The sequence below is a fragment of the Callithrix jacchus genome, chromosome 11 (assembly GCF_049354715.1).
Source record: "Callithrix jacchus isolate 240 chromosome 11, calJac240_pri, whole genome shotgun sequence".
Classification (NCBI taxonomy): Eukaryota; Metazoa; Chordata; class Mammalia; order Primates; family Cebidae; genus Callithrix; species Callithrix jacchus.
Window position 1 is genome coordinate 90,722,479 of NC_133512.1, and position 23,470 is coordinate 90,745,948.

General features: G+C 55.8%; 2 protein-coding genes across 34 annotated transcripts in view; one reads left to right on the plus strand and one right to left on the minus strand.

Moving 5' to 3' along the window:
• PTPRN2 (protein tyrosine phosphatase receptor type N2) overlaps positions 1-23,470 on the plus strand; it is a 1,018,236-nt gene that overhangs the window by 993,134 nt on the left and 1,632 nt on the right. For all 16 annotated transcript variants that reach the window (XM_078343304.1, XM_078343314.1, XM_078343301.1 and 13 more), the window contains one exon: positions 12,940-13,013. In XM_078343304.1, coding sequence (XP_078199430.1) covers positions 12,940-13,013 — 74 coding nt within the window. The remainder of the gene's footprint in view (positions 1-12,939; positions 13,014-23,470) is intronic.
• The window catches only part of LOC118143820 (uncharacterized), a 112,519-nt gene continuing 102,496 nt past the window's right edge, over positions 13,448-23,470 (minus strand). For 17 of the 18 annotated variants that reach the window (XM_078343332.1, XM_078343330.1, XM_078343327.1 and 14 more), the window contains one exon: positions 13,448-22,756. In XM_078343332.1, coding sequence (XP_078199458.1) covers positions 19,983-21,323 — 1,341 coding nt within the window. In that variant the 5' untranslated portion in view covers positions 21,324-22,756 and the 3' untranslated portion in view covers positions 13,448-19,982. The remainder of the gene's footprint in view (positions 22,757-23,470) is intronic. The other variant, XR_013524106.1, reaches the window with a different exon arrangement.

The window sequence follows — 23,470 nt, forward strand, 5'->3', positions numbered from 1 at the left end:
CACCCATGCAGTCAGTTTTTGTACCACCAAATAGCATTCTAAACACCCTGGATGAGCGGAGTGGTGGGAATGTGCAAACAGAAACGAAATGCAGGGGCCGGTAAGACAGGTAATCATTCTTTCAGTTTTGAACGTCACACAATCCTAACATTTTTGTTTAAAAGTCCATTTTTTCCTTGTCCGCTATTGCTGCTGTGTCTCCTCAAATATTTCTTTTCCTTTCCAAATTTATAGCTATAGAGCTCAGAGCTATCCGTGAATTCGTATTTCTCTCCTTGTCACGGGCCCTCCCATCTTTCTCTCTCTCACATCCATATTTTCCTTCTCTTAAACCAAATACCTTCAGAAGGTTACAGATGACTGGATGTCAGTGTTTCTGACCGACTTGTGTTTGAATGTGTGGCGTGATGAGCTGCTGGGGGCACCTGTGTTTCCCTGGGCCTGCCCATCCAGGGGCCAGCAGCACAGCGGGGGGCTGGACACAGCAGCCCCAGAGCATCTCCACGAGGACGTGGCAGAGCCTAGGTTCTGAGCGGTCAGGCTCACTCCACAGAGAAGGAAGTGAGAAGTGTGTCCCGGCCTCAGGCCCCTGGCTGTCGGGGGTGGGGCTGGCATATTGTGCAGGCCCCTGAGCCAGGCTCCCTTATGCAGGCCCCTGAGCCATGCTCCCTTGTGCAGGCCCCTGAGCCATGCTCCCTTGTGCAGGCCCCTGAGCCATGCTCCCTTGTGCAGGCCCCTGAGCCAGGCTGCCTTGTGCTGGCTCCTGAGCCAGGCTCCCTTGTGCTGACCCCTGAGCCAGGCTGCCTTGTGCTGGCTCCTGAGCCAGGCTCCCTTGTGCTGACCCCTGAGCCAGGCTGCCTTGTGCTGGCTCCTGAGCCAGGCTCCCTTGTGCTGACCCCTGAGCCATGCTCTCTTGTGCAGACCCCTGAGCCAGGCTCCTTTGTGCAGGCCCCTGAGCCATGCTCTCTTGTGCAGACCCCTGAGCCAGGCTCCCTTTTGCAGGCCCCTGAGCCATGCTCCCTTGTGCAGGCCCCTGAGCCATGCTCCCCTGTGCTGACCCCTGAGCCATGCTCCCTTGTGCTGACCCCTGAGCCATGCTCTCTTGTGCAGACCCCTGAGCCAGGCTCCCTTGTGCTGACCCCTGAGCCAGGCTCCCTTGTGCAGGCCCCTGAGCCAGGCTCCCTTGTGAAGGCTCCTGAGCCATGCTCCTTTGTGCCATGTCATGTCAATGTCATGTCAATCCCACTTTCAGAGTGGCCTCAGCTTTGGACAATACACATGCAGCCATGTGGAACTGGCCAAAGAGGGCCAGCCTGGGATGTTTTCTGAGGTCAGGGACCCCCCTCCCATTCCTGACCTGCTCCTTCTTCCTGGGGTGTGTGCGGTGTGAAATCCCCTGACCCAGGCCGGGCCACAGTCCCAGGAGAGATCGAAGGGCATGCGGCCCCTCTGCCGGCGGAGGTGGACCTTTCCCAAGCCACCACACTGAGAGGCCCCAGGTTCTGTTCCCATAAGCCTGGCCCTGACTGTGTGGCCGGGCATCTTTGGCCTGAGAAGCTGGAGGCCGGGGCTGCAGACCCAGCGTTTCTCAAACGATCAAAGGCCCAGAGCCCTGGACAGGAAACCTTTCTTCCCATTTCCCTTTCTGAGAAGTAGCGCATTGCAGAAGGCTGGAGAACGCCTTCCTAAGCTTCCTGGGTGGCACCAGCGCTGACATGAGGCTCTCCAGCCCTGCATGCCGGGCCCTGCGTGGTTTCAGCTGCACCAGCTGTGGCCACAGACAGCCTGGCAGCACATGCCCACACAGCCCATCAGGGATGAGGGCCTTTGGGCCTAGTCGGGGCACCTCTAAGGCAAACCTGGAATCGTTTCAGCTCTTTCTCCACTGTCTGGAGCCCAGGTGAACAGGCGAGGCTCCGCAGAGGGCTTTGTGGCGGGAATGTGGCCCTGTCTGTGAGGCGCATGCACACATCGTTCTGTGGCGGGAACGTGGCCCCGTCTGTGAGGCGCGTGCACACGTCGTTCTGTGGCGGGAACGTGGCCCCGTCTGTGAGGCGCGTGTACACGTCGTTCTGTGGCAGCAGATGGGTTTTCTAGCTCAGGGATAGACGAGTGCGTCGGAATCTGTTTTCAGGGGCCTGTGCCTCTCTCAGTGAAGGGCTTGCTTCACACGTAGCAAAAAAACGTTTTTTTCAAGTGAACTGTTTTCCAAGGTTGTGCTTTTTACGTTTTTGTCAGTGACTTCACTTACTGAGGGTATTTTTCTACTTCCTCACTGTTTTTTAAAGGGATGAGGAGCAGCTGGTCTTGGGAACATGCTCTGGGTGTCTGTGTGGGCAACACGGGCTGCCGTCCCTCGATGGTCTCCTCAGGGGCCTTGGTCCCTGCGCACCGAGCCGTCCCCACTGAGCGTGCCAGCTCTCGGGTCTCCACCTGCGCGAGGGGTCAGACAGCCCTGCAGAGCCGGGTTCACCCAGCCTGCCGCAGGGCCTCCACACCCTCCTCAGGGTCTGGCGTCCTCAGCTGGGCCATCCTCCGCTTCTCCTCTTGGACACACAGACACCTCAGGCCCCTTGGGAGCCGTGAGACCCCATTTGGGTCCCTCCTGGCTGGGGGCCTCGAGATGTCGTTCTGTTTCCATCTGACTGGGGCTGTCCCTTCAGCAAGCTCCCTTCTTGGTCGCGGGTGCTGGCGCTGCCCCCCTGGCCCTCCCCTCTCTCTAGCCCAGGCCTTGCTGGCGCACAGATAGGGGTCAGACCACATGGGCAGGAGCCGGATGAGGCCACAGCCAGGGAGCTGACAGCAGGCGGCCCCTGAGGATGTGGGAAAGGACACAGGAGAGAGCCGGGGCGGGGGCCACAGCCCTGTCAGGGTGGCACATGGCTCTCAGGGTGTGCCCTAAGCTCTGATTCCCAAGCCCACATGCTTCGGTTCTCACTCCTGTTTGGAAATTCGGGAGGGAATCAAAGTCCCGCCCTTCAAGTTTCCGGTAGCAGACACAGCTCCACGGTGCAGCCTGGCCTGGCCTGTGCTCCCCACCTGACCCTGCTCGGTGCTGGGCAGCAGTCGCTCTTTCGCCCGGTCACTGGGTCCTCTCCTTTCTCCTCTGTGGCCATCCTGCTGGCATCCATGTTGCTCCCTGTTTCCTGCGGCACCACCGCCCCCCCATGCAGTCCGTGGTCCCCTCCTCTCCCTCCCTCCTCTCCTTATCCAGCCCCCGCCAGCCTGTTCTGCTGCTCCCTGCCCTGGGATTCCAGGAGCCTGTGTGGAGGGCTGCAGGGGTCTCCCTCTCATCCTGGAGACCCTGGAGACACCACCCAGAGCATCGTCCACACCCAGCCCTCAGCCAGCATCCTCCTCCCAGACCCCAAGGGGCTGTCCCCAGAGGCAGCAGGTCCCGAATGTCCATTCCTAACTCCTCAAGTCCCGGCACACGCAACCTGGCTATTTGGCAGTGGGGCTCCCTCGTGGTGTTGAGTAGGAGGCTGGGGGTCCCCCATGGAGTCAGGGTGCTGCAGAGGAAAGGGGCCACGGGGGGGCCACTTGCCATCCTGTGGAATCAGTAATCCTCACTCTTCCAGACACACAGCACCTGCGTGAGACGGAGCTTGCGTGTGGGAAGGGCAGCCATCTCGCAGCCCCTCCACTCTCTCCTCGGCCTCCCTGTGCTTCCATTTCTCCTGTTTCCGAGGTCAAATGGTGCAAAGTATCCTTGGCCAAGAGTCCACGGGCTTGGGACAAGGTCTCTGTGCTTGTACCATAAGCCACGGAACTGAGTGTAGTGTAACTGGCCCTGTCCCTAGTCCAGGCACTTTCTGAACCCAGAATAGACAGAGGGACCGAGGCATCTGCCCATGCTGCAGGAGCAGAGAGCAGGGCTGTGCACTCACAGGTGGGATCCCACCAGACGCCCGCAAGGCCGCGCTCGCCGAGCAGCAGTACCAGCTGTCCATGCGGCCGGGAGGGGGCTGGCTGCCTTGTTTCATGTGTCCCCGTTGGACCCAGGCACGAGCACCTTTCGGGTAAAAGGTGCAAGTGGTGTGTGTAGTCTGGGCAGTGGCAGAGAGTCTGCCCTGGTTGGCTCCAGCTCCCTTTCTCCCCAACCTGTTCCACATTCCACATTCACAATTTGGTGTGGATGGTTACTCAGCTGCAGGCGGCCTCCTGAAAGCCATTTACTGCGCGTGCCTGTTGATGCTGGGTGTATGGACGCTCCAGGAAGTACGTGAGCTCTCTGCTGCCTGGGACTCTCCTGCCATCCCCAAACCTCTTCTGTCAGCACAGACGCTGCGTTTGCATCTCGGTCCCGCCCCGGTGCCTGGGCACAGGTTGAGCAGGGCAGGTAGGTGGGATGGCACGCAATTGCAGCAGGCACTGAATTGCGCCAACATGCACGGGTTCACACGCAGACAGGGACTGGAACTGTGGGGCCGTCCTATTCGTCTTTCCCTTTTAACAGTCCCCCCTTGAATCATGAAGCTGTGCCCACCCGCACAGGGGTCCGGGGTCTGGGGTCTTTGTGTCCATGATGTCAACACCTAAGCAGTATTTTGGGGTGGTCCAGCAGGTGGTAGAAACTTTTTTCTATCGGGATATTTTGCACAATTCCCTGTCTTCCTGGACTGTGAGGGGATGGTGACTAAAATGACAGTCCTCATTTACACACTGCTGCGTTTTGTTTAGCTTCTGTTTTTATAAGGGTCTGGAGGCATCCAGTTTCTCCAAAAGAAGGATTTAGAATTTGTTCAAAGGAAAAAATCATAAGAAATAGCTACTTTGTTGTGGTTCTGATCTTTCGAGTAAACTTGATGCAGGTTTGCCTCCTCTGACCTCAGCGAAATGTTGCAACCTGGAGAATAGAATTTATCTAGAAGGTCAAAAAAAAATCCTGCTTATATTTTCGTCAGTCTTCAGTTAGGATCATCCAGGAAAGGGGTGAGGTAAAAACTGCTCCATACTGAAGGCCCAGGACTGTGTGTGGTGTGTGTGTGTGTGTGTGTGTGTGTGTGTGTGTGTGTGAGATGGGTGTGGAATGTTGTGTGAGCAGTGTGAGCTGTGAGTGTTCTGTGTGTGTGCACCTGTGTATATGATGTATGTGTATGACCCTGAATGTAAGTGTTATGGATGTGCAGGTGTGAATGTGTGTGTGTGATGTGGGGGGGATGTGTTGTGTGATCATGTGCATGCCTATTTGTACATGTGCCCACATGTATAATGTATGACAGTGTGGGGTGTGGGTGTTATGTTTGCATGCATGATGTGGGATGTGTTTGTGGGTGTGTGCATCCCTGTGTATGTGTTTCATGTGTGTGCCTATGTACGATGTGTGTGTGTGTGCAATGTGGGCTGTGAGTGTTCTGTGTGTGCCTGTGTATGATGTGTGTGTGAGATGTGGGCTATGTGTGTTCTGTAGGCATGTGCAGGCCTATGTGTGCATGGTGGAGGTGAGGTGTGCATGTTGTATGTGCATGCATGTGCGTGAAGTATGTGTGTGATGTGGGGGTATGCATGTGTGTGTGCATGTGTGATGTGAAGTGTGCATGTTGTGTGGGCATCTGCATGCCTGTGTATATGTGTGTGCATGTGTGTGCATGTGCACATGTGTGACATGAGGGGGGTGTTCTGTGGGCATGTGCATGCCTTGTGTATATCTGTGTGCATGCATATATGACATGTGACTGTGGGGTGTGTACTGTGGTTTGTGGGTGTGTGGATGTGTATATTTGTGTGCATGCCTGTGTGTGTGTGCATGTGCATATGTATGGCATATGTGACTGGGGTGTGTTGTGCTGTGGGCATATGGATGTGTATTTGTGTGCATGCATGTGCATATGCATGATGTATTTGGTGCATGCATACCTGTGTGTGTGTGCACATGTGCATATGCAGGTGAATGTGTGCATGTGTATGTATGTGCATGCATGTGCATATGCATGTGAGTGTTGTGTGCATATGCATGTGAGTGTTGTGTGCACGCATGTGTGTGCATGCACGTGCATGTGTTGTGTGTGCCTGCATGCCTGTGTGCACATGTGTGTGTGTGGCTGCATGCATGTAGTGTGCAGTCAGCTCCAAGAGGCATCCCTGACACCCAGGTGTGGGGAAGGCTTGAACTATGTAGGGCACCCAGAGTGTCCTGACCATGGTTACCTTGAGCCAAGGTTTGCTCTGCCAGATGTGAGGGGCTCTAGCTGGGACCTCTGCCACCTAGTGCAGTGCTGGGGCCGCCTCTGCTAACATGAAGAGCTAGAAAGGTTGGGTGTCTGTGCCCTTCAGAGCCCCTCCTCCCACAGGGTGAGCTCGAAAGCAGAAGCACCCCAAGCCTGGAAGAGTGAGGAGTTTTGCGTTCCTGGAAAACAGGAACTATTCCACTTTGTTCCTTCCGGATTTGAAATAACCCCATTCATCCTTCATTCGAATGCATTTAGTTAGGACCAAGCTTTTCTTCAGTTCTTCCAGAGGGTAGAGTTGAGAAAATTAACTCATGCAGATAAAAGCCTCTCTCTCTCGAACACTAGGCACACATCGTCATTACCTTCAAGAAAAAAGAATACATTGCCTCCCTGCGTTTGCAAAGCCTCTGAGTAAAACTGTAATAAAACTTGCCTGTGCCCATCCGGTTATTATCCATGAGCAGGCTGCGGAAGCCACGTGGAAGAATGGCGGTCAGGAGACAGTGCGATGGTCCCCCAGCACACCCCCACCCGTCCGCCTTCACACTCCTTTACCTGGGAGGATGTGGTCTAGTGCCATGAGCTGAGTCACACGGCTCGGTCAGCCAAGAGACAGAGTCCAAGAGAAATGAAGCAAGTCTTGTAAAGAGACACCAGTGGCATATTTGCCCGGGTTCCTTTAACTTCAAGTGAATTCTTTCATTGTGACAAATAGTTTTAATACTTTAATACAAATATTCTTTTAATGGCTTTCGTTTAGTGGCTAACATTTTTTATCTAAAGCTAAAAAAAAAAAAACCTCTGTTATCTTAAAAAATGTATTTAACCAATGTGTAAACTTTTAACCCAATGAGCCCTGAGTGAGTCAGGAAACAATGGTGAAACTGATTCATGTTTGCTGAGCTGGGCACAGGGTGGTACCCAGGGCCATTCCGGCGCCAGTGGAGCATGCAGAGCGTGGTGTCTGTGGCTCCCTCTCCGGTCCACAGCAGCAAGAGAGGTGGGTCTTCCTGGGTGTCCCAGCCACGAGAGTGCAGCCCAACCCTAGGGAGAAACCAACTCAGCCAGTGCTCACCACCCTGAGGTGCGGCCAAGATGGCAGCCTGCGTCACCTGTACATTCCCGACGTGACAACTCAAATTAAACCTGATCAGGTGGCAGAAAGTGGCTGCACTGAGTCCACGGCATCTCATCGTCACGACGCTTCTTAGGTGGAATCGCCTGGAGCTTCTCTGTGGACTCGCCCTCTGTCCCCAGTTGTTAAAGTTCCTTTCTTTCCTTCCATCTGGACTTCCTTTGCGTGTGCTCTGACTCCTCGGCTGTGTGCAGGCTTTTTCACTTGAGTGTCACACCCACGGGGCCTTGCTGTTCACCTGGAATCTAACATTAGTTGGCTGCACCTTCACATTGTCAGCAAAATTGGATTTTTCAAGAGAGAATTCTATTTTAAATGCACTAGAGGGAGCTTTCTATGCAGCGGAGGCTTTAAATGAATCCTTTTACACTCCGCAAAGCCTTTCATCAAGTGAAGAGGGACACACGCCCACCCTATCCCGCCCTGTGCACCTAGCAGGTGCTCTATCAATGCCGGCGTGGTGCCCCCTGCTCTGCCTGGCCGCACCCGTGCTCAGGAGGACATGAGACCAGGCAGCACGCAGCGCCCGGCCTGAGCCCACCCGCCAGGGTCTGTCCCTTACAAAAGATCTCAGGCACGAGTTCTATTAAAGCTTCTGTCTCCACCACACTTCACATAATGAAGCCTTCTTAATTCTAGCATGCAAGAAGCAGGAGCCATCCACGGCAGACAATTATTTGACTTAAACCATTGCTGACCTAATGTTGGTGCTGTGTGCTTTTGAAGCATTAACTCCACTTCCTCCGCTGTTCGGCTGTGGCTTCAGGCTCAGTGTGATTCAGAGGCATGCTCCGTGTTGTTTTCTATCCCAGCCCAGTTCTCCCATATTTTCTGGGGATGATCTGGCAAGGCTTCTCCTTACCTTTTTTCACTTTTCCTCATTGAAAGGGAGCCACGATGCAGTGAAATAAGAGACTTGACCCATCACATTTCATCCGAGGACCCACGGCGGCTCCAGGAGGAAGCCATCAGCAATGGCCATCTCCAGAGATCACGGCACGTGGAGGAAGAGCCCCTTCCTCGCCTCACCTGCTACAGCTCCTGATGGCTTCACAGCTCAGCCAGAATTCAGTGAGGGACTGTAGGGTCTCCCAGGATTCCACACTAGTGTCATCATACAGACAGCCCTTCAGAGGACGTCGCCGTTGACAATTGTTCTAAAAAAGAAGTTTCAGAGACTGAAAGAAAGTACGGTACCCTAAGCCACCTGAAGGAGAGAGGTTTTAACGCAGCCCCAGACGAACCCTCAATGTGACATCTCGGGAGGGCTGAGAGCTCCTTGTCCCTTGAATCAGACTGCTCCTCCTGAGGTTCATGCTCCTGTGACAGAAGCTGAGGGGTCCCCACAGAAGCCACCACTGTCTCATGCCTGGAAGGCGTCAGAGAACATAACAGGTTGGATTTCACTCTCTCCTAGAAGGGTTTACTCAGATCTGAGCACCAAATGTGTTTTGTGAATTCTAGGTAATCATGCCTCGTCTCACTGGACCCTCCCTGGACCCTGGAAACGGGAGGAAAGCCCCTCCAGAGGTGAGGGTGACCCATCCAGCTTCCCCGCCACATCCAGCACAGGCGCACAGAACGGAAACCCACCCCTCAGCTCTGAAGCCCCAGCGTCCCCGCATCACCCGACACCACTCAGCATCTGACAGCAACTCCAGCACTGCTGCCTTTAACTGGCCTTTTTTGTGTTGGAAAAGTTTCTTAAAAGCCAATAGACATCTTACATTTTTAATTACACAAGACTGGCTGTAATGCATTTTGTGTATTAGAACCTGGTTTCCAACCCAGCAGCACACAGCCAGAGACAGACAGCGTGCTCTAAACATGGGCGTGAGGCTGCCGCATGTGGGGCTCCCTGGTTCTGCACCTCGGCTGTCCTCACCCACACGGTCCAGGCCAGCATCTCACTGAGGTCAGCATCGGGGGTAGTGAGGAGTTACGAGACCCAGAGTTAGATGGAGCCTGTACCTTTCCCAGTTTACAAGCAGTTATTAACCTGGCCAACGCCTTCTGCAAAATTACTTCCCTTCTAAATGAGAGGGCAGGTTTCCTTGTACATAGAAATACTTTGTCATTTTTATCAGGAAGCTGTTTAGTTATGTTCTTTTTTACACGTGGCAATTAAACAGCAAACGTCTTGCCATTGCTTCTGGATGATTTCTAAAGAGCCAATCAAGCAGAATGTGCAGTGTGGGGTGTGTGCTGGCTGTGGGTTGTGTGGTGTGTGTGGTCTGTGGTGGGTGTGGAGTGTGTAGTGGATGTGGGGTGTGTGGTGGGTGTAGTCTGGTGTGTGGTGAGTGGTGTGGGTATGCCGTGGCTGTAGGGTGTGCTGGGTATGTGGTGTGTGGTGGGTGTGTGGTGTGGGGTGTATCATGGCTGTGGGGTGTGTGGTGTGTGCTGGGTATGGGGTGTGTGGTGGGTATGTGGTGTGTGGTGTGTGGTGGGTGTGGTCTGTGGTGTGTGGTGGGTGGTGTGGGGTGTGTCGTGGCTGTGGGGTGTGTGGTGTGTGCTGGGTATGGGGTGTGTGGTGGGTGTGGTGGGTGGTGTGGGGTGTGTCGTGGCTGTGGGGTGTGTGGTGGGTGTGGGGTGTGTCATGGCTGTGGGGTATGGGGTGTGTGGGGTATGGTGTGTGGTGGGTGTGGTCTGTGGTGTGTGGTGTATGGTGTGGGTGTGGTCTGTGGTGTGTGGTGGGTGTGGTCTGTGGTGTGTCGTGGCTGTGGGATGTGTGGTGTGTGTGGTCTGTGGTGGGTGGTATGGGGTGTGTCGTGGCTGTGGGGTGTGTGGTGTGTGTGGTCTGTGGTGTGTGCTGGCTGTGGGGTATGTGGTGTGTGCTGGCTGTGGGGTGTGTGGTGTGTGTGGTCTGTGCTGGCTGTGGGGTGTGTGGTGTGTGTGGTCTGTGGTGTGTGCTGGCTGTGGGGTGTGTGGTGTGTGAGGTCTGTGGTGTGTGCTGGCTGTGGGGTGTGTGGTGTGTGTGGTCTGTGGTGTGTGCTGGCTGTGGGGTATGTGGTGTGTGCTGGCTGTGGGGTGTGTGGTGTGTGTGGTCTGTGCTGGCTGTGGGGTGTGTGGTGTGTGTGGTCTGTGGTGTGTGCTGGCTGTGGGGTGTGTGGTGTGTGAGGTCTGTGGTGTGTGCTGGCTGTGGGGTGTGTGGTGTGTGTGGCTGTGGGGTGTGTGGTGTGTATGGTCTGTGGTGTGTCGTGGCTGTGGGATGTGTGGTGTGTGTTCTGTGCTGGGTAGTGGAGGGTGTGTCGTGGCTGTGGGGTGTGTGGTAGCCAGTGGCCTTCCTTTGGGTGAGCCCCCTCTGTGGTCTGTGTTTAGCCTGAGCCTCTTTGCCGACTTGAGGTGCTTGGAAGATGCCGTGAATTGAGCTGACTCCTCTACCTACAGTTGTGGCCGCTTTCACATTTAAATTGCAGCAAAGTTCTAGGGACAGTGTGTCCAGCTCCTAGCAAAGTTACAGTCAGGTGCAACAGACGACGTGGGGCGTTTCTGAGATTTTTTTGGCTGAAGCACAAACGTCCGTGCCATGGAGCTGAGACTAACCTAGTGCTCTGCACGTAGGGACTCGATTTTCGTTAGACAAGCTTGTCTCAGAGAGGCTTCTGCTGTGATTCCGCTGTGCAGGCAACAACTGCTGGATGGCCGTGGGAAGAGGAAGCGGCTTCCTCGGGAGCCACAGTCGTGGCCGCAGGAGGGGTCCTTCGGCTTCCTCCCCTCCTCTCTACCATTTAACAGACTTACCCGTCTGTGTCAGGCTGTTTTAATTGTATGGATTTCCTTTTAAAAAAAAAGATTGAATTGACTGTGGCCTTGTCGACTTCTGAAGCCTCTGGACACCCAAAGAGGAGGCATAAGGCCAACCCGGGCACCAGACCTGGCCTTCCACCCGCATGAGCTGCCAGCCAGTCCCTGGCGGCCCAGCTCACAGGGGCTGCCCCAAAGCAACAGCCCCTTTCCTGCTGCAGAGCTCGGGCTTAAAAGGTGGTGGCCCTCATGGTGTTCCCTGCCCAGGAGAATGGGGTCCTTTGGCCAGTGGATAGGAGCTGGAGGGACGGCCAGCTTAGTCCCAACAGTGGGACCAGTCCCATTACCAGGAGCCTGGCCCCAGCTGGGGTGCCAGTGTGTCTGCCTTCTGTGCTCAAGGGTGGAGAGGTACACTGGGTGGACAGGCACACTGGGTGGGACAGGCGGAGTGGGTGGGGTGGTCATCTCGTGCCCAGCATCCCTGGTGGAGCGCCTGCCCCTCTGCAGGGCTGTCCTGATGGCTGGATTCTCCGCACGGCCTGCTTTGCTTTCCCTTCATGCAAACATGACATTTGGCCCCAACGCATGTCCTCCCCAGCCTCCTCGCCACCCCTGCCCTTCCTCCTGGCTGCCTGCAGCTCTGAAGCAGACCCTGTGGCTTGGAGGTGCTTTGCAGGCACCCACTACTCTGGGGGTTGATCCTCCTGGAGCCCAAGCCCCCACTGGCTTCTCGGTTGCCACCCCATGAAGCCCACAGGGAGAGTAAACTGAGGAGCCCTAGCAATTATAAACCCACTCTCCTGACTTGCTGGGTGAGGAATGTGGTGTGTGCCCAGGTTGTGGCCGGAGAGAAAGGCCCAGAGCCCACCTGACTGCCAGCCCCCCAGGGCCCCCTCAGGTCTTCAGCCAGCACCATCCTGCCGGTGGCAGTTGGGGTTCCAGTGAGAGCAGCCTCCTCCTCTCTGTGGCTTGGACAAGCCGTTGGTCGTGTCTGTTTCCTCACCTGCGACCGGGGTGACCACAGTTCTCGGTTCAACGTGTTCGGTAGAGGTGACGTGAAGTGCCCAGCACCCATGTGGGTTTCCCTGTGGGACCCTGGCCCGCTTTGGGGCCGCCTCGTCTCCTCATCCTGCACCACTCTGCGTTTCTCATCCTGGCGGCCGCGTCCTCTCTCCCCTCTCAACTGCCACACGCTGGAGAGGCTGGGACCATCTTGCTCACAATCCTTCTATAAGGAACCTAGCAAGATGGAAAGACAAGAATATGTGTTGGATTAATTATAAGGTTAAAATGTTAAACCGAGATAGTATGACGTGCGTGTAGCCGGCGTCACCTGCCGTGAGAGAGGTGCCATCTACAGGAGGGTGGAGCTTTCGGTGAACTACCGAGCTGGGAGAGTAGCTGCCTTCACCTGGGCCCAAAACGTGGAACCCTTGAGTTTAAAAAGCCAGGAATTTGACAGTTACAGGTCAATATTAAGGTTGAGTCAATTAATCTAAATGGATCCGATTTTTCACTCTTTAAATTAAAATATAACCCTACACAATCAGAATCAAAGTGTATATACCGCTTCCTATGACTTACCACATCTCTAAAGCACCAAAAAAAAAGAAAAGCAGTAGAGCTTCGGTCTGTGACGGCGACGACTTTGGCAAGAACCTATACGGGCATCTTACATCCATTTGTCAGCCCAGCTTTCTGGAATTCATGCTAATGAAAGCCGCCCCTGCCTTGGTCGTCTGCGTGAGCACCTAGCCTGCTGAGGGAGAAATGTAATCGTTTTCGATTGGCCTCTCAGCCCGGGGGACCGTGGCTGGCAGGAGATTGACAGGCGCGCCGTGGATTATCTTGTGCTCTGAACTCAGCCCAATTTGTGGTTTGTTGCAGGTGCTAAAGAGATTGACATCGCCGCGACCCTGGAGCACTTGAGGGACCAGAGACCCGGCATGGTCCAGACAAAGGTACTGTCTGTCCCTGCTCTGGGACATGGGCCCATTGAAGGTGCCTCCCTGCGGCATGTTCCTGAGAGGAGTGTGGGGAGGGTCTGGTTAACACAAGCTGCATGCCGATTGCCTCATTCACGCCCGTCCTGCGTGGGCGGGGGCACATCTGGGCCCCCAGAGGTCCACTGGCGATCCCTGCAGCACCTCGGATGCTCACTTTCCGTTCCTGGATTGGGGGTTGGGGGAAGGCGGCATTTTTGTATAAAGAGGGTGACAATAAATCTCAGAATGCCCAGGATGTTCTGGGCTCGCTGAGCACTGCCCGGCCTCCCCAGGGCCTGCGCTGTATGGATGCCCCAGGGCACGGCATCCTCCCGCACCCAGAATCACTCACGCTTGCTGAAGAGGCCAGTTTCCAGCAACAGGGCAATTGTAACGAAAATCTCGGGTGATTTTGTGAAAATTCTTTATTAGTCTCAGAACACTATATTTTCTTAGGTTTTTGGTTTGTTTCTGAGACAGAGTCTTGCTCTGTCACACAGGCTGGAGTTCAGTGGCGCAATCTTGGCTCACTGCAACCTCAGCCTCCCGGGTTCACGTGATTCCCTTGCCTTAGCTTCCTGAGCAAAACACACACACACACACACACACAGAAATAATCCACCAACGTTCCACCCAGTTTCCCCAGATGTGAACACCTCAGATAACCACAGCACAGTGACCAAGCCCAGGAAGTCAACATCAACAAACCACTGACTGACTGATAGGCACGGACCAATGCCCCCATGCCCATCAGGGAGCTTCCCTGGAGCGTGTCCTGGGACACGTGCATGGCTCCTCTGGTGTCCGGGACACTCCACAGGTGTGAGGTCTTCTAGTGCGCCAGCGGCCTTGCTCTGTCTTTGTGAAACGCCTCTTGGCTGCAGTGTGCCGCGTCCCCCGTGGTCAGGGCAGGGGGGCAGGAGTGTCCCTCATGAGTGGACAGCATGTCCACACCCACTGACATGTGTCTGGAGGTCTCTGCGTGGCTGGGTGATGATTTTTCCCTATGCGGTTACTCAGTGCCTTATGGGAGAAGCTGGGATGTGTGCACATCTGTCTCTCTTCGTGCGGGTTCACCATAGCACTCAGCATGTACAGTGAGGCCATCGAGAGAGGAGGTGACACAGGACAGTTGCTGCTCCAGTGACAAGGATTTCCCAGGTTTCGTGCCACAGAAGGAAGGTCCATCTTGCTGTACTGACCGTCCCCCTGGAACGGCTGCCTGGTAGTGAAAGAGGTGGCCTTGTCAAGGCAGGCACACGCCATCTTCCAGCTGGCCCTGTGTCACTGAACAGAGGAGGCCAGGGATGCCAAGAGAATGGTGCATGTGTAGCCGGGAACGGACGGCAAGTGCCGCCTCAGGCAAGAGTGATCGTGACTCCACAGCGAGGCCACTCTGGGACAAGCCCCAGGAAACCTCATTTGAATTTGTTTCCTCCCCCACCTCTGCCTGCCTCTCAGTCACCCTCTTCCCTCCAGATGGGTGAGTTGGCCCAGAACACACACTGGCTTCAGGATGGGTCTGGGCAAAATCCCTGCAAGGAGATGTCTTCTCGTCAACAATGAAAAAAATTGTCGAGAGCAAACGCTGTGAGCCTCTGTGGTATGTGTCCTGTTTGCCAAAACAAGCCCCTCCCAGCTCACAGATGGCTGAGGGCACAAGGGTGGTCCCAAGACCCTTCCTGAACTGAGGCGCTTCAGGACTCATCAGACAAAAAGGAAGCCACAGTTGAGATCATTGCCTGCCAGGTTCTCCATTCTATTCTATTTTTAAACGGCAAGATGATAGCAAAGAATGAAATCAACCCAAGCGCCCATCAGTGAAAGACTGGATAAAGAAAATGCGGTACATATATGCCATGGAGTACTACGCAGCCATGAAAAGGAATGACATCATGTCCTTTGCAGGGACGTGGGTGGGGCTGGAAGCTGTTATCCTCAACGAACAAATGCAGGAACAGAAAACCAAGCACCACATGTTCTCACTTATAAGTGAGAGCTGAACAGTGAGAACACATGGACACCGGGGGGAAACAACACACATGGGAGCCTGTAAGGGGAGAAGCGGGAGGGAGAGCATCAGGATAAATAGCTAATGCAGGCAGCGCTTAGTACCTCAGTGATGGGTAGGAGGTGCAGCAGACCACCATGCCCACGTTGACCTGCACATGTATCCCAGAACTTCAAATAAAATGAAATTTAAATAAACAATGGCAAGGTGATACGTACACATGCTGGCCCTGTTGCCCAGATCACTTTGTGACCTGAAGCCCCGTTTTCTGCACTCCAGCAGCCTCCGGGCTGCTTCCATTTTGGACCAGGCGTCCACAGGAGTTCGCCCTCTTCCTCAGGGTGCGTGTTTGGGAGCTGTCTTGGAGCGTGCACATCAGTCAGTCCTGAAACTCGCAGGGGAAATGGGAACCATGCGAAAGTCACCGCCTTGTCGTTACCTGACTGTGCTGCCCAGCAACACCCCGAGAGTAAGCTTCCTCCAGAAGTTCAATTTCACGAAAAGATAGAAAAATGACTTGGGTAAAATGGTGCCATCCGTTCTGAATGCTTGCTTCTGAAGTCTGCAGCTCCTTTGAACGGAGGAAGTCACGTCACCTCGTTTGGAGCTGAAGACCAGGAACAAGCTGATGATGGTGAGCGCCCAGTTGGTGGCCAGGATGACCACAGGCCCTGACAGTGAAACATCATCATGGCAGTAAAACGACCCTCAGGGTAGCTGTTTCCTTCCTGGAATTTGGGTCCAACAGAAAACATTTCACCAGTGCCCACTGAGCATTTGGCAACTTAGTCTCAGAGCGCAAACTCCATCACCTTAGAACAAGACTGGGCACCCAGACGCTAAAAGGTAGCTCAGGATTCAACACCACACGAGCTGCCAGAGAGGCGGCACACTCACAGCCATGCACCTGCACACACCTATGCACACCTGCACACATAGCACACACCCCACACTCCTACACACCCACACACAGTGCACACCCACATGCACTGTGCACACACCTGCACATGGCACACACCCACACACCTATACACCCACACATGTAGTGAACACCCACGTGCAGGCACACTGCACACACACCTGCACACACCCATACACACCTACACACATGGCGCACACCCCCACACACCTACACACACACACATGCAGTGCATACCCACATGCAGGCACACCACACAAACCTGCACACACATGCACACCTGCATGTACCCCACACTCCTACACACCCACACATATGGTGTACAACCACATGCAGACATGCACACTGCACACACCACACATGGCACACACCCCCACAGTCACACACCCACACATGCAGTATACATTCACATGCAGACAGTGCACACACTCCTTCACACCCCCACACACCTACACACCCACACATAGTGTATACCCACATGCAGACATACACTGTGCATACACATACCTGCACACACCCATGCACACCTGCACACTTCTACACACCCACACATAGTGTACACCCACATGCAGACATGCACATGGCACACACCCCACACACCAGACATGCAGTGCACACCCACACAGGCGTGCACACCCACACAGGCATGCACACTGCACACACTCCTACACACCCACACACACTCCACACCCACACACACTCCTACACACCCACACATGTATACCCACATGCAGACGTGCACTGTGCACACACAGCTGCACACCATGCACACCTGCACACTCCTACACACCCATAATGTACACCCACATGCAGTCATGCACTGTGCACACACCTGCATGCACACCTGCACACACCCCCATGCTCCTACACACCCACACATACAGTGCACACCCACATGCAGACAGGCACACTGCACACACATCTGCACACATACACGGCACACACCACACACACGTGCACACCCACAGCCATGCACACTGCACACACCCATGCACACCTTCACACGTTGCGCACCCACACACATGCACAGCCATGCACACTGTACACACACCTGCACACACCTATGCACAGCTGTACCACTGCACACAGTGCACATCCACACAGCCATGGACACTGCACATGCACATACCTGCACAGCTGCACACACCCACACATCTGCACACCCCCATGCACAGCTGCACCACTGCACACGCAGTGCATATCCACACATAGCCATGGGCACTACATATGCACATACCTGCACAGCTGCACACACACCCCCACACACACCCATCCACGTGGTGCACAAAGCCACATACACTGCACACACTCACACATCTGTGCACACCCATGCACACCTGCACCACTGCATACATTCCCACATACCCACAGTGCACATCCACACACAGCTGCATGCACGAATGCACACCAGCACAGCTGCACACACACCCCACATGCACACACCCTCGGAAGATAGCATTCCGGACAAGGCTGAAATCACCTCTCTCCATCTGTGCATCTGTTGTAGAGAGTTCTTCTCTTCCTTCCCTCCACACACCTCATGAGTTTCCCCTTTAACCAAGAACCTGAACTCATTCCTACCCACAATGGTATGTCCTCTTTCACATCTGTCAGTTCCAGTAGTAGAGCCAGTGATGAGTGTGTCCCACACCCAAGAAGCCCCGTGCCCTCCTCACTGGACAGGAAGCCCCCCTGTGCCCTCCTCACTGGACACGAAGACCCCCAGCGCCTTCCTCACTGGACGGGAGACCCCACACACCCTCCTCACTGGGTGGGAGACCCCGCATGCCCTCCTCACTGGACAGGAAGCCCCCCAGCGCCATCCTCACTGGACGGGAGACCCCGCATGCCCTCCTCACTGGACAGGAAGCCCCCCAGCGCCTTTCTCACTGGACGGGAGACCCCGCATGCCCTCCTCACTGGACAGGAAGCCCCCCAGCGCCATCCTCACTGGACTGGAGACCTCGTGCACCCTCCTCACTGGACAGAAGGCCCCCCTGCTCCCTCCTACTGGACAGGAAGTCCCCCAGCGCTGTCCTCACTGGACAGGAGACCCCCACCCCCTCCTCACTGGTTGGGAGCCCCCACACATCTCCAGGCAGTGCGCATGTGTCACTGTCTCCTACCTACTGTCTCCATGTCTGCATTTGAGTTTCTTCCTTCCCCATTTTCTTCTGCACCAGCCCCTTGTCCTAAAGCCCAACCTCAGCCTCTTCCTCAATGTGCCCCATGTAGGTCCTCAGTCCCAGAAGCAGGGCCTTGGCCCAGACATACTTCTGTCTCCCACACCCCACAGAGCACCGAAGTGACAGACACGACTCCATCACACACAGCCCAGTCCATGCCCACACATCAGCCCCAGGCCTGCAGCCCGCTTCTCCCAAGGCCTCCCATGCCGCTGAAACTGCTCATTTCTGTAGCTCCCCATCTCTCCGTCTCTCTCCGTCTCTGCCTCTCTCCATCTCTCTCTGTCTCTCTCCATCTCTCCAACTCTCTACATCTCTCTCCATCTCTCTCCATCTCTCTGTCTCTCTCCATCTCTCTTCACCTTTCTCTTTCTCTCTCCATCTCTCTCTCTCTCCGTCTCTCTCTGCCTCTCTCCATCTCTCTCTCCATCTCTGTCTCTCTCCATCTCTCTCTGTCTCTCTCCATCTCTCTCTGCCTCTCTTCATCTCTTTGTCTCTCTCCATCTCCGTCTCTCTCCATCTCTCTCTGTCTCTCTCTGTCTCTCTCCGTCTCTGTCTCTCTCCGTCTCTCTCTCTCTCCGTCTCTCTCTGCCTCTCTCCGTCTCTCTCTGCCTCTCTCCGTCTCTCTTTGTCTCTCTCCATGTGTCTCCGTCTCTCCACCTCTGTCCCTCTGCTCCGTCGTGCACACACAATGCCTAGTCCCTAACTTTGGCAGAGCTCAACTTTCAGGGTGTGGCTTGGGGCTGGTCTACTTTTGTGAAAAGAGAAGCTGAAGGTGACAGACACAGGAAGGTGTTTCATCGTCACCCCATTCTGAGAGGTGCGGGGGAAGCCTCCCCGCCTGGTGTGGGCAGCCTCCTGGAGGGTTCGGGAGGGTCGAGGCACATTCACTGCCGCCTTCTTTCGGGTTCCTGTTTGTGTAACTCTGGTCAGGCCTTTGTTTACACCTGCAGGATTACAAATGTGAACATAAGCACAAATAGAAATGTGAGCAGACCCACAAAGCTACGCAGCTTCCAGCCCTGGCTGACCCCAGGCCTGGCTGACCCTGGCCCTGACTGACCCCGGGCCTGGCTGACCCCAGCCCTGGCTGACCCCAACCCCAGCAGCAGGTGTCCGAGAGCCATGGCCACTCCTACAGGCTCCATCCCTCCACCCAACTATGCGGGCACCCTGTGGTTGTCCCAGGTCAGCCTGAGGCGGGTGTTCCCACACGCCATTCAGCGTGGACCCAGGGTGGTGACCACAGCCTGACCCGGCCAGAGCCTGGCTCAGCTGTCCCGCCTCAGCCACTTCTCCACAGGGCATGCAGGTCGACTGGAAGAAGCTGTGGACCTTTCTCCGGCAGCCCTCAAATTTTATTTTAGGATACTTTCAAAAATGCTTTCTTGCTCAGAATGTCCTGCCTCAACCTCTCAAATGTCCTGTCTTTGCAAACCCAAGAGGGTTTGCGCCTCCTGCTCAGACTACTGGCGCTGAGACGCAGTTTAGCTAGAACGGCCTTCTGGCCATCTCCTGCTATTATATTTCATTCCTTTGAAATAAACTCCAGATGCTGGCATTTTCCCAGCCTACCTGCGTTCCAGGGTGCCGTCTAGGTGATATTCGCACAGCCAATGCTCCTCTGAATGTGGCCACTGACCCTCGAGGGCCCACAGGGCATAGATGCTGCATCCCGGCGCTGACACGACAAAGGATGAACCCCTGTCCCTCAAACAGCAGCCCTGAGAGTCATAGCACCCTTCTGGGAAGTGTCCCCTCCTCCTGCCAGCCAATGCCCATGGGGCCCAGCAGGCCCTGAGTAAGGTGCCCAGAGTACACCAGCCACACTACCCGGGTAAGGTGCCCAGAGTACACCAGCCACGCTCCCCGAGTAAGGCGCCCGAGGCACACCAGCCACGCTCCCCGAGTAAGGCGCCCAGAGCACTCCAGCCACGCTCCCCGAGTAAGGCGCCCAGAGCACTCCAGCCACGCTCCCCGAGTAAGGCGCCCAGAGCACACCAGCCACGCTCCCCGAGTAAGGTGCCCAGAGCACACCAGCCACGCTCCCGGAGTAAAGTGCCCAGAGCACACCAGCCACGCTCCCGGAGTAAGGCGCCCAGAGCACACCAGCCACGCTCCCCGAGTAAGGCGCCCAGAGCACACCAGCCACGCTCCCCGAGTAAGGCGCCCAGAGCACACCAGCCACGCTCCCCGAGTAAGGCGCCCAGAGCACACCAGCCACGCTCCCCGAGTAAGGCGCCCAGAGCACACCAGCCACGCTCCCGGAGTAAGGCGCCCAGAGCACACCAGCCACGCTCCCCGAGTAAGGCGCCCAGAGCACACCAGCCATGCTCCCGGAGTAAGGCGCCCAGAGCACACCAGCCACGCTCCCCGAGTAAGGCACCCAGAGCACACCAGCCACGCTCCCCGAGTAAGGCGCCCAGAGTACACCAGCCACGCTCCCGGAGTAAGGTGCCCAGAGTACACCAGCCACGCTCCCCGAGTAAGGTGCCCAAGGCACACCAGCCACGCCGAGTAAGGTGCCCAGAGTACACCAGCCACGCTCCCCAAGTAAGGTGCCCAAGGCACACCAGCCACGCCGAGTAAGGTGCCCAGAGTACACCAGCCACACTACCCAGGTAAGGTGCCCAGCGCACACCAGCCACGCTCAAGTAAGGTGCCCAGAGCACACCAGCCACGCTCCCCGAGTAAGGCGCCCAGAGTACACCAGCCACGCTCCCCGAGTAAGGTGCCCAAGGCACACCAGCCACACTACCCAGGTAAGGTGCCCAGCGCACACCAGCCACGCTCGAGTAAGGTGCCCAGAGTACACCAGTCACACTCCCCGGGTAAGGTGCCCAGCGCACACCAGCCACACTCCCCGAGTAAGGTGTCCAGAGCACACCAGCCACACTCCCTGAGTAAGGTGCCCGCCTCACACCAGCCACGCTACCCGGGTAAGGTGCCCAGCGCACACCAGCCACGCTCGAGTAAGGTGCCCAGAGTACACCAGCCACACTCTCCGAGTAAGGTGTCCAGAGCACACCAGCCACGCTCCCTGAGTAAGGTGCCCGCCTCACACCAGCCACAATCTCCGAGTAAGGTGCCCGCCTCACACCAGCCACACTCCCCGAGTAAGGTGCCCGCCTCGCACCAGCCACACTCCCCGAGTAAGGTGCCCGCCTCATACCAGCCACAATCTCTGAGTAAGTTGCCTGCCTCACACCAGCCACGCACCCCAGGTAAGGTGCCCAGTGCACACCAGCCACACTCCCCAAGTAAGGTGCCTACCTCACACCAGCCACACTCCCCAAGTAAGGTGCCCGCCTCACACCAGCCACACTCCCTGAGTAAGGTGCCTGATGCACACCAGCCACGCACCCCAGGTAAGGTGCCCAGTGCACACCAGCCACACTCCCCGAGTACGGTGCCCAGTGCACACCAGCCACGCACCCAGCCGAGCATCCTCTCCCTTAGGCCAAACAGGGTGGTAACAATGCCAAACGTGGCCAGTGAATAGAGCACCAGTCTCCGCGGCCCAGGTCCCTCTCTGCTGCTCTGACAACTGTGCAATGTTGTGGATAGTTACGATGGAGACCCTGGTGCAGCTCACCTACCTGTCTTCTCCCCTAGCACGAATGTTGGGCTTTGCTGCTGGATGCCCAAGTGGCTGCATGAGAGGCTGGGCAGCTTTGAGTGATCAGCCCCCGGCCTGGGCATCAGTGCCGCCCAGCCTCCGCACGTGATGGGGCTGCGGGGCCTCAGCCCTTCTCTATTCTTCCCTTAAAGATCATTTCTCAGGCTAGGTTTCCAGTGTGTCACAAGATGTAAATGGGTAGATGACACTCACATGTAGCTTCCCTAAAAGCCACACTTTGTTTTTGTCCCTTCAAGTCCTTACAAAGCCTTCATGGGTGCCCTGGCAGCCCAGCATGGGGGAGGAATTGCCTGGGCAGCTGTGGGTGTGGATTTCTCTGGATCCTGTAAACAGCACCTTCATGAACAAACTCGGTGTGAGAGATGGGGCAGGAACCAGCATCCAGGCAGAACACTTCCTGGCACAGCCAGACCAGAGCACCCCCGTCCAAGGCAGCTCCCACATGATTTCCAGGAGAGGAACAGTGCCCTCTGCCAGTGCAGAGGTGGGAGAGACAGGCGCACGCACACAGCTTCACAGCGCCTGCCCTGATGCGACGGCCACACTCAGCTGACTCCTTCAATCACAGCTTCCAACACGTCCACTAAGAGGCCCTGTGGCCATGCCACCAAGGGCAGTGTGGCCCCCAGTGGATCCTCCGTCAGCCTCAGCGGGGGGGGATATGAAAGGAGAAGCTGTCTTTTGTCTCAAAATGGGCATAACGTTATGTTGACTTTCTGATGTTTGGTTCAAGCTATTCTCCACATTTCTGTTACACACTAAACATTCAGAAATGGAAATTAATCATGTTTTATTCAGGGCTACTGTGTTCCTTAAATGAGCAAGTATTTAAGCCAGTGACAGGGCTTTCCTTCCAGAAGCTGCTGGCTGGGGGCAGGGTGCTTGCTGTCACCATCCATGTGTTCTCGCCTGTAGCTGGAGCGCTGCAGCCTGCTCTCGGCTTTTCCATGGCAGTGTTTTGAGCTGGAAACCAAAGAGCATGAGGAAATTAGCATTTATCCACCTCACCTGCAAGAGAGGACAGAGTTCCAGTGCTAAGCCTGGGTCTTTGGAGGTGCGAATAGTCCTGGCATTGTGAACCCGTCCCTCACGCCCACTGGATGTTCTTGGCAGGCTGGCATGCAAGGGAGGGATGCCCTCCGGTGTGCCTGCCCGAGTGGCTGTGGACATGCACCCACCAAGCCAGGAGGGGTGTGGAGAAGGGGAGGTGTCTCGGCACGTGGAGCGGAGTGTGTTTGGGCTGAGTAACAGGTGGATCTCAAAAGTGATCACACCACACTTTCGAGCACAGAAACGCCCAAGCTTGGCCCTCTGTCAGTTTTAATGCCACGTCTGTCTGGTGTCTGCACCTGCCCCTCCCTCCGTCCACCAAGGCGGGCAGCCATGAGGAGGCATCCTGCAATCATAGGGTCAGAAGGACGGGTCAGGATGCAGGGAGCCATTTCCTTCCCACTGCTTCTGTGGGCAGCTTCTCCCCCGGGGGGAAGATGAGGCTTTCTAGTACAAGAGAAACTCCAGTTGCCTCGGTGTCCCAAACCAAAGGGTCCACTTCCCTTTCCAAGGAAAACTGAGCCTTTCACTTTTGTTGCTAAACAAAAGAGCTCTTTCTGCAAAAGAGCCCGTGGAGCTGACGCTGCGGTGGGAGGAGAGTACGCGCTCTCACCGGCTCTTCTCTCC